The 13,479-nt window shown below is 40.3% G+C and overlaps 1 protein-coding gene across 1 annotated transcript; it reads left to right on the forward strand.

Moving 5' to 3' along the window:
• The first annotated feature begins 12,484 nt into the window (after window positions 1–12,484).
• On the forward strand, window positions 12,485–13,006 carry LOC124355775 (collagen alpha-1(III) chain-like). Its single transcript, XM_046806929.1, has one exon. The coding sequence runs from the start codon at window positions 12,485–12,487 to the stop codon at window positions 13,004–13,006; it is 522 nt and encodes a 173-aa protein (XP_046662885.1).
• Window positions 13,007–13,479: the final 473 nt, after the last annotated feature.

Consider the following 13,479-nt stretch of genomic DNA (forward strand, 5'->3'; position numbering starts at 1 on the left):
TTGAATGTGAGTAAGTGCACAGTTCTCCACACCGCACCAGCAGAACTAGTACAGACCCTGAATGTGAATGGGAAGGCGGTTGTTCTGTTCGATGCGAGCCTTAGGGTTTGCGAAAAAGCAAAAACTTTGGGGCTTGTGTTAGACAGTAAACTTTCGTTTTCAGACCATGTCACTTACACTATTCAGCGAGCACTGGGTAGATTAAAGGGTCTGTACAGATTTAGAAGCATTTTTCCAAAATCTGCTAAGATACATCTAGTTAATTCACTGATCCTATCAGTATTTTACTATTGCTATCCTGCCTACGGCAACAGTTTATTGGGGGAGGATCGGGATCGAATCCAGAGACTTCAGAACTCTGCCGTGAGGATCATTTTCAACCTTAGACGGTTTGATCACGTATCCTCTTTCAGAGAAGAAATCAAGATGTTGCCGATGGAGGAAATGTGCAGGATGTTCAGCGGCTGTATGGTCCACAAAATTCTTTACCTCAATGAACCGCGATACCTAGGTGAGAGGCTCTCATTTCGGGCGGAGGTGTCTCAGAGGGAGAGTCGCCATGGTGGAGCGCTGCACTTTCCAAAAGTATCAAAAGAGTGTGGGAGGAAAAGTTTTTCATTTTTTGGCCCAAAATTGTATAATGACCTCCCGCATAGCCTTAAAGAAAACATATCTGTAGATACTTTCAAACGTAGATTAAGAAAAATGCTCATTAGTAAGTAAGTATGTCACTTGTAATTTATTTATATCTTAATGGAACTATGTACAGTATTGACTTGAGTTGTTCTGTAAATCAGTGTACCTGAGAAACGCTTCAAAATAAAGGCATTTTTATTTATTGTTTATTTATTTATTATTTATACGTCTATACCGTCGCGCTTAGTGGTTGCCCTTAACCCATTATGGCCTGTGGATAATGAGCATGCAGACCACTCCACCGATGCCGTGTTACTCGGCGGGAGCTTTGTGGTGTCGTCAGCGGCCTAAGAGTACGTCATGTCTCTGGTTGGGATGGAATACTAAGTGAATTGATTAAAGGTTGTTTCCAAAATGCTGGCCTCGCCTCTCTTACATATTATAAACTTGAGTGTTCCTGTTGGTGAAATCACCAGTGCTTTAAAAATTTCAAAAATCTTTCCCATCTATAAATCTAAACCAGAACATTTATGGACAATTTCAAAATTTGAGTAATGCGATTTATAGAATAATGAGTTTAAGACAAATTAATTTGTTTAAAATGTAAATATAACTATCTCAAAGACATAGTTTTTATTTCGTGAAGACATGAATACTTCTGATACACTTTTATAAATTATAAAACTATAATTAACACAATTAGATACTGCAAACCCTAAACAGTTACTAAACAAATTAAGTACATTGGTGTAATAACAATAATGGTTTAAAATGATTTGCTAGATATTTAGAAAACAATATCCAAAAAGGATTACTAAATTGAATTTAAAAACATAATAGAATCTAAATATGGCCTTCTCCAGGGTTATGAGCCACTTATTAATTAATATCCTTGTATTATACATGATTGTCCTGTATTCGGTTATGCAAGATCAACAACCCTGAAGTGATGTAGCTGAACAACACATGATCAAACAAATATTGTGCTTTATATAATGTAATTTATGTAATGTAGGCCTACTATTGCTATCACTGTATTGTTTATAACAACAATAAAATGGACCGTTTTCGGAGACGAACTCTACAACAAATTTGATTTCAGATATACTACAACGTGATAGTTAATACATGCAAATGGCTGAAAGAGAGCTGAGTCACGCACGATTTGTTTACTGTCATTAATCTAGTCGATTATAACAGCAAAAATATATTTTGTTTCCTCGTAGACAAAAACACCGAATGTTGTTTCGAATCTACAGTGTAATAGTAATGCTGTAGATTCGAGTGTGATATTGTGGTGTATTTGTACGTAATCAAATCCGTTGTGGTGGTAGAAGTGCATCCCTTACGGTCACATAGTTTAGGTATTTGTTTACTAAACGAAGGTTAAAATGTCTGTTTTAACATTTAGTTTTGCTTCTGTTAGTTTCTACCTCTCGAATTGGATGTCTCTTTGTGTTTGATAAATATTCACAAATTATATGTCATCAGTCAAACACTATCATTCATATTGTACATCATTTATCTGTTGTATTTTTTATCTTGCAAATAAATAAATTGATTTGTGAAATAAATACAATTTCGTTTAAGTCCCAGATCCAGCGTGAGGGGGGGTTATGCCTTGAATTCATAAAATAATAAATGGTAGTGATACAATTTATTACAGCCCTATATTATCAAAAAGCCCAACGATTCAACTTTAAAATTTGGTAACGACTTCTACCATCAGTTGGATACTGGACGTTACTCTTCTTGTCAAGAAATATGATGTATAAATTTCGTCTTGTTAAACAAGGTTTAAGTTTATATTAAAAAATAATTTTTATTCAAGATTTCAGCTATTTTATGCCCTTACTATCAGTTACCTGCGCTTTCCACGCATTTCGTAAATTTCAAACCTGTATAAGTACTTTTGGTTTGAATACTTTACATTTCCAATACGAATGTTAATTTTTTGCCTTCTTGTGATCTTGCCTTCTTTCCACGATCAAATAAATATACAAAAAGTGCGTATTTAATGCTACTTTAATCTACTACGGTCTTAGTATGTTTTATTCAATAGTTTATTTTGCCTTTTATAGATCATGAAAATACATATCGCAGATCAGAAAAGTCTACATTCAAAATACAACTAAGTTGGCTTTTATAACAGTTTTCTTACATTTACAGTCAAAGATAGTAACGTTGCCTTTTATATCTAATATTTCATATTTGTTAATAATATAAAACATTAATAATCAATCTATCTATTATATGTTTGTTACTTTATAAATTGAAAAACATTTTACATATTTTAGAACATTAAGAACTGTAATTGGTACGATAACTCAAACGCACAGTCTAGCAAACTTTCATGTAGCATGGTTCTTACCGACTGCTTCAAAGGCGGTCTTTGGAGTTGAACTCTGACCATCTTATATTTTAGGATATTTTCTAAGATAAATTACTTACCTAATCGCTGAAATCTAAAACAACATGAAAGTTAATCATTAGAGCATTCGCACACGATAAAGATATGCAAATAGTGGTAAAAAAACTTAAATACATGGTTGGTTTTTCTAAGGTTATAGATATATATTATAAATCGGGTTTCTTCTCTCAATAGAGCGTACTTTTATCGATAGGTGAAAATTTTAATACTTACTTTTTGTTAATAAGTGAGTTGTTTGTGTTATTTTTAAAATGAAATTGGAAATTATGAAATTTGGACTTTGTCAGTATATATTTTTTGTATTTAAAATAAAACGTATACTAAAAAAGGCGTTAAACGTCTGTTAGGGTCCTTATTAGATAAAATCGTAAGTATTCTTGTTTTATAAAAAATGGTAAAGGAAACAATCAACATGCTAAGTAATATTTTATGATTCACTCACCATTTCCTGGAGACTAATTACCACAGCTTTGTGGTCTGCAACAACAAGGTTGATGACTTACACAGAGTATTCCATTGCTAAGAGCTATGGCAATGGTGTCGAGACAGTACATCCCCCGCGTTAGCGTTTGGCTGGTGATGAACAGGTCATGCGCCTGGACCAGGAAGTATAATAAACTCATAATATTCATGGTTGTCCTCATTATAGATATATGTTAATATCACCGCCAAAAATTATGTGCGGTGAAAATTATCAATTTCCCCGAACTTGATAATACTAAATAAAGGTTGTCGTATTCAGGTTTCCATCAGAAGGTGTACAGACAGCTACAACTACCAGAGCACTTTCTAGGTTAATTATTAGAACACTAGCTAATTTAAGTTTTACACTCACAAAAAAATGTGAGCGGATCTAGGTATTTAAATTTGTTGCTATTAATTTAAAACACTGCAAATACACCATTTTGTATGCTATGAATCAAAGTACATTTCCTGCCCTTTTCAGATGGATGATATTATTGTAAAATTAACTCTCAGTATCTAAAATAGATTATATTTTGTTCTAATGCGTTGCACGTTGACAGAAACCAATTTCAAGCCTAGGCCAAAAAGCGTTTCACAACCATATTTAGGCCATACTCCATTGTTTGTGAGGCCGTCTTTTCTTTTAAAGTCAACACAGATTTTAAATCTTGAGTAGTTCTCACTTTTAGTTTCTAATTTTTGTTGATAAATAATAATTTTCAAGAGCAATGTTAAACTTGGTAGCACATGTGTGAATTTCAATTCGTTATACAGAGCAATGTGCTATAGTATAAATCTGATTACGATTAACGTATTACAGAAGTGTTGATATTGCATAACATAATACGAGCAAAAAAACTACAACGTAGTACATTTGAGAAATGAGTGTAAATAATGTTTCAGCCAAGAAACATAATATTTTATCACTAAAGAAAGAGCGGGTAATAACCCATTTGACAGATGATGGTTGTCATGAGCAATGTTAAACTTGACATTAAATCTGCGATCCTCCATCGTTATACAGTCTCTTAATTTTTAGTCATATGAAAGTGTCTTTGACTTAACTGCATCTCATCTGTGGTGTTAATGTACCATCCAAGTTTTTAAAAGACACACCACGTGGAAGATTCTAAATATAAATAAAAATATATTTTACCACGGAAATAATTTGTATTGCGATAAAAAACAATTCATATGATAAAGGGAAACTGCCAGGGGTAATATCAGACTCAACTACAAACCTTCTAATAAAATATGATATTCGACATACATCAAACTTTTTGATTCCTTTTGATTTTTTGTCTTGTCTCTTTCGAACATTGTTTGGTGTTAAATTAAATTATAAGGGATATTCAGTGTCATTTATATCTTTAATGATATAAGATATAGATAAATAGATATAGATAAATATAGATCCTTGAAGAACACAAAAAATTACGGGTGCCTATCAGACAAGCTCTCCGTATCTACAAAAATATTTGTATTTTTTTAGATAAGAGCTTGTCTGATTGGCACCCGTAATTTTTTGTGTTCTCCAAGGATCTATATTTCGACCAATACTTTTTATTTCATACATTGATTATCAAAAAACCGTACTGACATTTCACTTATTCACTGACGATCATCAAATACGTTCTCAATTTAGTGTTAGTAATATGAACAAACAGTTAATTTAAAAAATTATATAAAAACGTTTGTTATTAAATTGCCACCTTAAATTAATTAAAATCAACAAAAACTCTAAACATTTTTCTAAATTTTCAACTCCAACCCTTAAAATTCAAAACAAAATAATTGAAGATCCTTTCAAAGTGGCTAGTGAATTCAACAAATTCTTTTCAATAGTGGCCGAACCAGACAGCTCATTTAACCCGAAGTCCATGGCTCTCTTCCCCGTGAGTGAGGCGGAGGTGGCTCGTATCGTGCAGGAGCTGAAACCTACAAAATCCTGTGACATCAATGGTATGTCTGTGTGGTTACTCAAAGGGTGCGTCAAGCATCTTTTGACACCACTCACAAAATTGATTAATCTGTCGTTCGCTCAAGGCGTCTTCCCATCGGCATTGAAGATTGCCAAAGTCACTCCAATTTTCAAAAAAGACGATCCTTGTATCTCAAGCAATTATCGTCCAATTTCAATCCTCCCTGTGTTCAGCAATATTTTTGAAAAAGCTTTCCTCAATCAATTTCAAAAATTTCTTGACCGTTACGACGTTCTCTGTCCCGAACAGTTTGGGTTCAGAAAAAACAAGTCGACAATCGATGCCGTAACGGATTCATATTGTTGTCGATGGACTGGAGAGGCGAGAACATGTGATTAGCATATTTCTAGACCTCTCCAAAACCATTGACTGCGTGTATCATGCGACACTGATGCACCAGTTGTGGACAAGTGGTATTCGGGGTCTGCCGCATAAGTGGCTCTCGTCTTATCTGGAAGATAGGGGCAGTGCGTGCAGATTGGGAGTGCTCTATCAGAGAAGGTAAAAATGCCTTATGGTGTCCCCCAGGGATCAATACTGGGGCCAGTCCTTTTCCTGATATATGTCAACAGGTTGAACTCATCAATCCAGTATGGAAAAGTGATTCAATATGCTGACGACACGACTCTCTGCATCAGATCAAAATCAAAACACGATCTTGAAATAAAGTCTTTCATCGAACTTAATTCATGTATCGAGTATTTTTACAGAATCAATTTGAAAACAAACAGTTTAAAATCAACTGTCATGAACTTCTGTCTTCGGCAGCATGACGACCAAGAGCTCCGGCCCACGGTGATGGTGGACGACGTTCTTCTGGATGAAGCTGAATCCACCAAGTTCCTTGGAATGTACCTTGACAGAGGGCTGACATGGAACACCCACGTTGAGAGCGTTTGCTCTAAGGTTGCCTCGGGCATTTATGTCCTGCGCAACCTTGCAAATTGTTGTTCCTTGGATGTTTTAAAACTGGCCTAATTTGGTCTTATACATCCATACCTGTCTTACGGCTTGATATTGTGGGGCAGTTGCTTCAAAAACATGTTTCAAAGAGTTTTTAGATCTCAAAAGAAAGCCGTTAGAATTTTGTTAAAGTTGAACCCCAGAGAGTCGTGCAAAGACGTCTTCAGGAGTCTTGGATTTTAGAGGTTATCCTGTACTGTCGACTCAAATGTGAGTTGGAACGGGGCAGGGATGCCCACCAGTACGGGTCTAGAGGCAGGGACAACTTCCGACTCGATCAGCACAGAACGACGGCTTATGGACGCTTACCGTCCCAAGTTGGTGTCAGGCTAATCAACAGGCTCCCTGAGGGTATTAAAAATTTAAACGATCCCAATCAATTTAAAGCTCGACTAAAACACTTCCTGGTGTCAAAGGCATTTTACTCTGTTGATGAGTTCATAATGGGCCGCTGGGATGAAAACATTAGAAATTAATGAAGTTATTCAAGATTATTAACACATAACCCGGTTCTGATATAGATAAATGAAGACCGAATGATATCTTTACGACATGCTGTGTGCTTTATGACATACTCTGTTCCATTTTATGACGCATGCAATGCAATTGTAAATATTGTTAATGCAATAAAGAGTATTATTATTATTATTAAATGTAATCTTAAACAGGTGGTCGATAAAATTCTCCATTGTTTTCATTATGGAGCTGTTAAAATCATATTGGGTTTGGTAAACAGGTTTTGTTAATACACAGACGGCACGTGTTCGTTTGAAAGCACAAATCGCATACTTAAGGCAACACCGCATTATAAAGATGATACTTGTCAAAAGAAAAATGTAGATAAACTCCCGCTCTTCTTCATTCTTTCAGAAACAGAAGATAATAGAGACTTAGAGTTAAGCTGCGTTAGTATACCAATATTTATGGTGCCTGAATTTAACTCAAATAGTAACAGCCTTGAATTAGTGATGCTGATCAACGAGTTTCGACTCTGGAAACAGTAGATTTATCACGTTACAAACAGCGAGTAACATTCCACTAGTCTGATAGCAGCCATCAGGACTATTGTCAACATTGACAATACGCCTTCATTCCTACATTTGTTACACGAACTCCGGCAATGTAATTGTTAACTTTGTGTGCTGGGGAGTAAACAAGAACACAATTCTGTAGTGTTGTACCAAGTAATACTTTATTAACATGTAGTTAAAAACTTAAATTTTTCATCTCTATAAGATTTCAATTAGACTTATAACGATGGTCAAATATGAGATGTCGATTCTTTTCTTCTCAGCTGCAGTTTCTTTTATTTTTGTCTGTATCAGTATAGCTTATCGCTAAAATTATATATTAAAAAATGGGACTATGTATTGTAACTCAATGTGTTTTCAAAGGTGATTCATATCCGTATAGTAAAACATTTTTCCTTAAATCGATTTTAAGAGTATGTGTGAGTGGTATTTTAGTAGAGAAATGTCTAAATTTTATTAAATGCTTCTTATTATTAAGTACTATACATACACAATTTCGTCCTAATTTATCCTATAGGTTTTAGGTAATTTAGTATAAATTATAAAATATTATTGGAATGATATTTTCTGAAGGAACAACATAAAACTTAATGGAATAAAATTAATTCACTATAGCGGTAAACAAATTTTCATTAGTTCTTTAATTTTAATTTTATTACTTTTTAAATTTAATATATTATTTTAGTATTACAGAGTAGTGAATGATTTTTTAGTAGTATATTAAAAAAGGTATGCCTGGAGAACTTGTATAATTTTATTGGCAAACATAAATGTAATTTAACATCCACTAGACTGTTTTAGAGTATACGAGGATGATTGAAACATCTGAATTTACTGTTATAATCATATATAGTGTTTAGCTCATTATTATTTTTACAGTTATTTACAATAGTTATAGCACTGGTAACATAATCCACAATTTTACATTGTCGCTCGTGTGTGTATAATAATACATATATAAACTTTATGAAGGACTATATCTTTCCAAAAGAAGAATTAAAAGGGATTATTTTAAAGAATCAATATTAAAAGTCACATTTAGTAAAAATGACACTAGGTTTCACCATATATATATATATATATATATATATATATATATATATATATATATATATATATATATATATATATATATATATATATATCCAAAAGCCTTTTAAACTTTCTTGTATAGTGTATACGTTTTGAATATTTACATGATAATTAGATAACAAATGTTTTAAAATAACCAATAAAAATATGGTAAAAGCTAATAAAGGGTTTTGATGTGTATTGATGACATATTAATGATGAGAAATGTTCTATAATCCTACGAATAAATATAAGGTGATAAGAGTGTTTGAGGTTTTACATTGTTTTAATGGGGCTATAATCAATAAAGTCATCACTACGGCCGGCTCTCAATATTCTTGTATTAATAAAAATAAATCATTATGTAGGAATAACTAGATTAATATATCTAGTATTTTAATTTAATATAACCCTCAATGTAGAACATGTTTATATAAAAGTCTCCAATGTGACTAGATAGACACTGCTGTAGTGATCCAACTGTATTAATTCTTATCTAAGGAAGAACTTTGCTGTAAAGTTTGGAACACAGCCAACTATAACTAAAGACTGTGTCCCATCCACTGAGACTGTGTCGGGCGGACTGGCAGATAATGTAATTGGCTCTCTTGTTATGTTCCCTGCGTTCAAGTTAAATTTATCACTAGATTATTTTTTTCACTTCAACTGGGTTTCTAGAAAAATCTTGCTGTTCCGTTTGGTAACACAACTAACTATAACTAAAGACTGTGTCGGGCGGACTGACAGATAATGTAATTGGCTCTCTTGTTATGTTCCCTGCGTTCAAGTTAAATTTATCACTAGATTATTTTTTCACTTCAACTGGGTTTCTAGAAAAATCTTGCTGTTCCGTTTGGTAACACAACTAACTATAACTAAAGACTGTGTCTCAGGTGGACTGGCAGATAATGTAATTGGCTCTCTTCTTTTGTGACCTGCGTTCAAGTTAAGTTTATAACTAGATTATTTCATGAAATCAACTGGTTTTGTAGACCACATCTTGCTGTTCAGTTTAGTACACAGCTCAAATCACATCAGAAGGTGACTCTTCTAATGCAATATGTGGTGCCGGCTTTTGCAAACCGTCTGGCCATTGGCACGCCGTCGCAGAATGAGCTCAGCCGAGTTGATGCCCACCTGAAGCAGGAGGTAAAGAAGATAATGCATCTCCACCCTAGTACCACCGTCAGCCTGCTCTACACCCGCAAGAAGAACGGAGGACTGGGTTTCCCCATCTGGTACAGCAGGCCCGGCTGTGCGGACTTCGTGCTGCGACCGCACTTCTGGCCATGGAGGACCCCCTGCTTCGGGAGCTGGGACGGCGTGGTGGCTGACCGGCCTACGTGGAGAGACTTGCGGGGCAGCTCCGGATCCCGTACCCACCAACCCCCAATGATCTGATCATAGCCAAGCAGTAGATGTAGGATGAAGGATTCCGGAGGTGGACGACTTAGCATGCCCACGGTCAATTGGTTCCGGAACAACCCGTTGGGGAACCATTGGCTCCTCAACCAGAACGCCTTGAGGCCGGGGCAGTACATCGACGCCCTCAAACTGAGGACGAACACCTTCTGGACCAGGACGGCGATTAACCGTGCAACAAAGAATGATGTCACCTTGTGCCGGCGGTGCCGCTTAAAACCGGAGACCCTGGGACATGTCATCGGTGAATGCTCAGCAAGACAGCAGGCGAGGATAGACCGACACATTTGGATCGTGGGAGCCATCGAAGATAACTGCAAGAGAAGAGGATGGACCGTGGCCAGAGAGCAACAGTTCCACGTCGGGGAGGATCGTCTGAGGCCGGATCTCGTGGTCAACCAGCGGGACCGTGTCCTCATCGTCGATGTTACCCTCCCTTACGAGAACGGCGCGTCACTGTCCGCAGCGGCCTTGAAGAAAGTAACAACGTACCAGCCGCTGCTCCCCACGATCCAGAGGGAATTCCAAGCCACGACGGGAGAAGTAATCCCCGTGGTCGTCGGAGCCCGTGGAGCCCTCCCCCAAGCCACCATCACCGGGTTGAAGAAACTGGGCATCACCGAGAGACGAACGCTGCTGGACTTCACCCTGCTGGCCATCAGGACATCCATAGACATCTGCAGAGGGCACCTGGACTACGGCTGAAACACAAAGACACAGATTGGGGCCGGCAAAAGAAAAATGAAGAAGATAGAAAACAAACAAAGAACAAAGAGAAAAACAGATTTATTCAAAAGAGGCCATGCAAACAACAACATGCAAATAAAGTAGAAAGACAGAAGGAAACAAGACAGAAAGGTGGAACAGAAGTCAAGAGTAAGCATTTGTAAGCGGAAAGCATGCTTCCGCGCTGCTAGGAAAGATGGAAAGTTGAAAAGGGAGAAAATAAAATACAAGTGGAAGATAGACAAAAAGAAGCAAAGTAAAATATCCAGAAAGAGGAGAAGATAGACAAAAGATAGAAATACAACTCTTATAGAGGAAACGCTTACACATAGTCGTTAAAAAAACAAATAGTCCAACTCGGTTGTCGAAGGGTCGGGTGGCTGCAAATTCACCCGGCCCAAATGGCGGAGACTCAGGGTCCACGTACCGGCAACCGGGCAAACGTCATGGGTTTGGTCTTCGGACTCATCCGTGTTAGGGAATTGCTAGTCCCTGGGCGGATGCCATGGCGGATAATGAGTCACGCATATCCCCCACTGCTCTCACCCCTACCATCCTCGCGGGTGGTATATTTATGCTGTCAGCGCTCTCAGTCAATCTCGTGTCCGAGCAACCCTGGCAGAGATCGGGTATCCAACCCCGGTGGATGCCAGGGTCGGACTACTAGCGAGACGGCTGGCCCCTCCCGTGACATGGCTCGCGGGGGAAGCCTGCCTGCTCGAGAAGCCTCCCTGGCGGGGAGGATCCTCCCTCCCCAAAGGGGAGGATGGATGAGCTCGGGTGAGAACCCCGGGGGATCCCCAGGCCGCAAGGGACCGAGAACACTGGCCACGTCCGGGCAACCGGAGGAAGCCAGTTCGGTCCCTTGGCACTTCCCTCCAACACTGAGGGTCGTAAGCCACTCTGAGGAGTAAAGCGGCCCATAAGAACATCTGTGGGCCGACCCTCCTAAGGAAGGAGACACCATGGGGCACCATGACGCCTTCGGGTAAAAAGGGTGTACCGTTCCACCCTAGCACTCCGGAACGGTGTAGGGTGTGGGAGCTAACCACTCTCACACCTGAACAGAACCCTCCAGTTTTTGACTCTAGTAGAAAGCCTCGGACTCCGGTGGGGACGCGCTCCCCCCCCACGGTTTACAACGCCAGGAGGGCTTGGCAACGCAGACAACGCCCCAACTTGGGGCAGCTGGCGTCCAAATGGCCACTTACGACTGGCCATGGGAGGCGACTAAATGTTTCATGTGCCAGTCGTGGTTCACTCTCGCCAAGTATCTGACGGACCATCACGACCATCAACACGGCGATCACCTGCTCAGGTTTCGCTGTACGAGGTGCCTGACGCTCTTCAAAACATACCGGGGAGCTTCCGTGCATCTCCCAAAGTGTAAGGTGTCTCTCGCAGCCGAGGGTGTTCTTTGCCCTGACTGCGGGAGGGTATTCCCCAATAAGCGAGGGCTGGGCGTCCACCGTAGCGCCCACCACCCTGAGCAGGTGAACGCCGAACGCCTGAGGGAGGAGGACAGGTGTGCTGCCGGTGCAACTGAACCAGCTCCACCGACAAGGCCGCGGAGCTCCGGGTGGACCGAGGACGAGGACCGGACCTTCATCCGCCGCTACCTGGAATTTAAGTCTACCGGGAGGGTCTACCGGGGTATTCTGCCTTCGTGGCCCTAGAACTTCCCCGGAAAACTGAGCAGCAGGTTCGGGACCGCCTCGTGACTCTTCGGGGCTACCGCTAACCGTACGGCCTTATAGATGCACCGGAGCTGCCTGCCCCCCATCCTCCATCACCTGGCCTGGCATCGACTTCCGAGAGTGGACCCTCTACACCCGGAGGGACATGACTCCCCCGGGGCACCTGGATTGGACATCACCCCGGATGGACATGACTCCTCCGGGGATCCTGGACGAGACTTCTCTCCGTCAGCAGTCCAGCGCGTCAGAGCACCCGGATCTGAAAACACCCTGGTGGGACATGACTCCCCTGGGGCACCTGGACGAGACTACTACACCGGACATGACTTTTCCCCAGTGGGACATGACTCCCCTAAGGAACCCTATGGCCAATACCCCGTGGGCCATGACGCCCCAGGGTCCGCTGGCGAACTCGGCGCCCTAGTGGTACCTAGTCCCACTGGGGTGTCTGGCCGGAGCCTGTGGCCGATGGCCGGCTCCCCGGGCCGATCGGAGAGTGGTAACGCTTCCCGAGCGGACCGGGGGGCGGATTCGGGTCGGAGGCCCGGGCTAAACCACCCGAGGGGGAACCTGAACCGGTAACGTCCACTCCCCATCGGGAAATGCCTTCAAGGCACGAACTGTGACAACAACCGCCTGGGGACTCTCCACCGACGTCACCTCCCGTATCTCGGTAAATAATTTTTTTTCCAAACCAATTTACGTCTCATGTAAATTCCAGTTCTCTTATAGGGAGGTGGTGGTGTCATGAGAGTGAAAAATAAAAAGTAGTGCAAACCCCTCCTAAAATACCGTAGTGGCCTGTACACCATATTTAAAATGGTTTTTAGCCATTTTTATCGAATTTTTGGCTGTTTACCGGTTTTTACCGGGATTTCAAGTAGCCGACTCAAGAATCATTCTGGGCAGCGGGGCCGCTACCGATCTCGGAGCTTGTCCTCTCTGGCCGCCGGTACACAGCTCACACGCGGCGCAAACTCCTAGGCGGCTCGAGTAGCTCGACTGCGGCGGCCTTACGGTCCCGCCAGCGACTTTCTCGGGCCGTGCCGACTCCC

Source organism: Homalodisca vitripennis, chromosome 2 (assembly GCF_021130785.1).
Source record: "Homalodisca vitripennis isolate AUS2020 chromosome 2, UT_GWSS_2.1, whole genome shotgun sequence".
In the NCBI taxonomy this organism is placed as follows: domain Eukaryota; kingdom Metazoa; phylum Arthropoda; class Insecta; order Hemiptera; family Cicadellidae; genus Homalodisca; species Homalodisca vitripennis.

Excerpts from the sequence above, each read along its gene's own strand:
- LOC124355775 (XM_046806929.1), top strand. The coding sequence starts at position 12,485 with ATGCACCGGAGCTGCCTGCCCCCCATCCTCCATCACCTGGCCTGGCAT.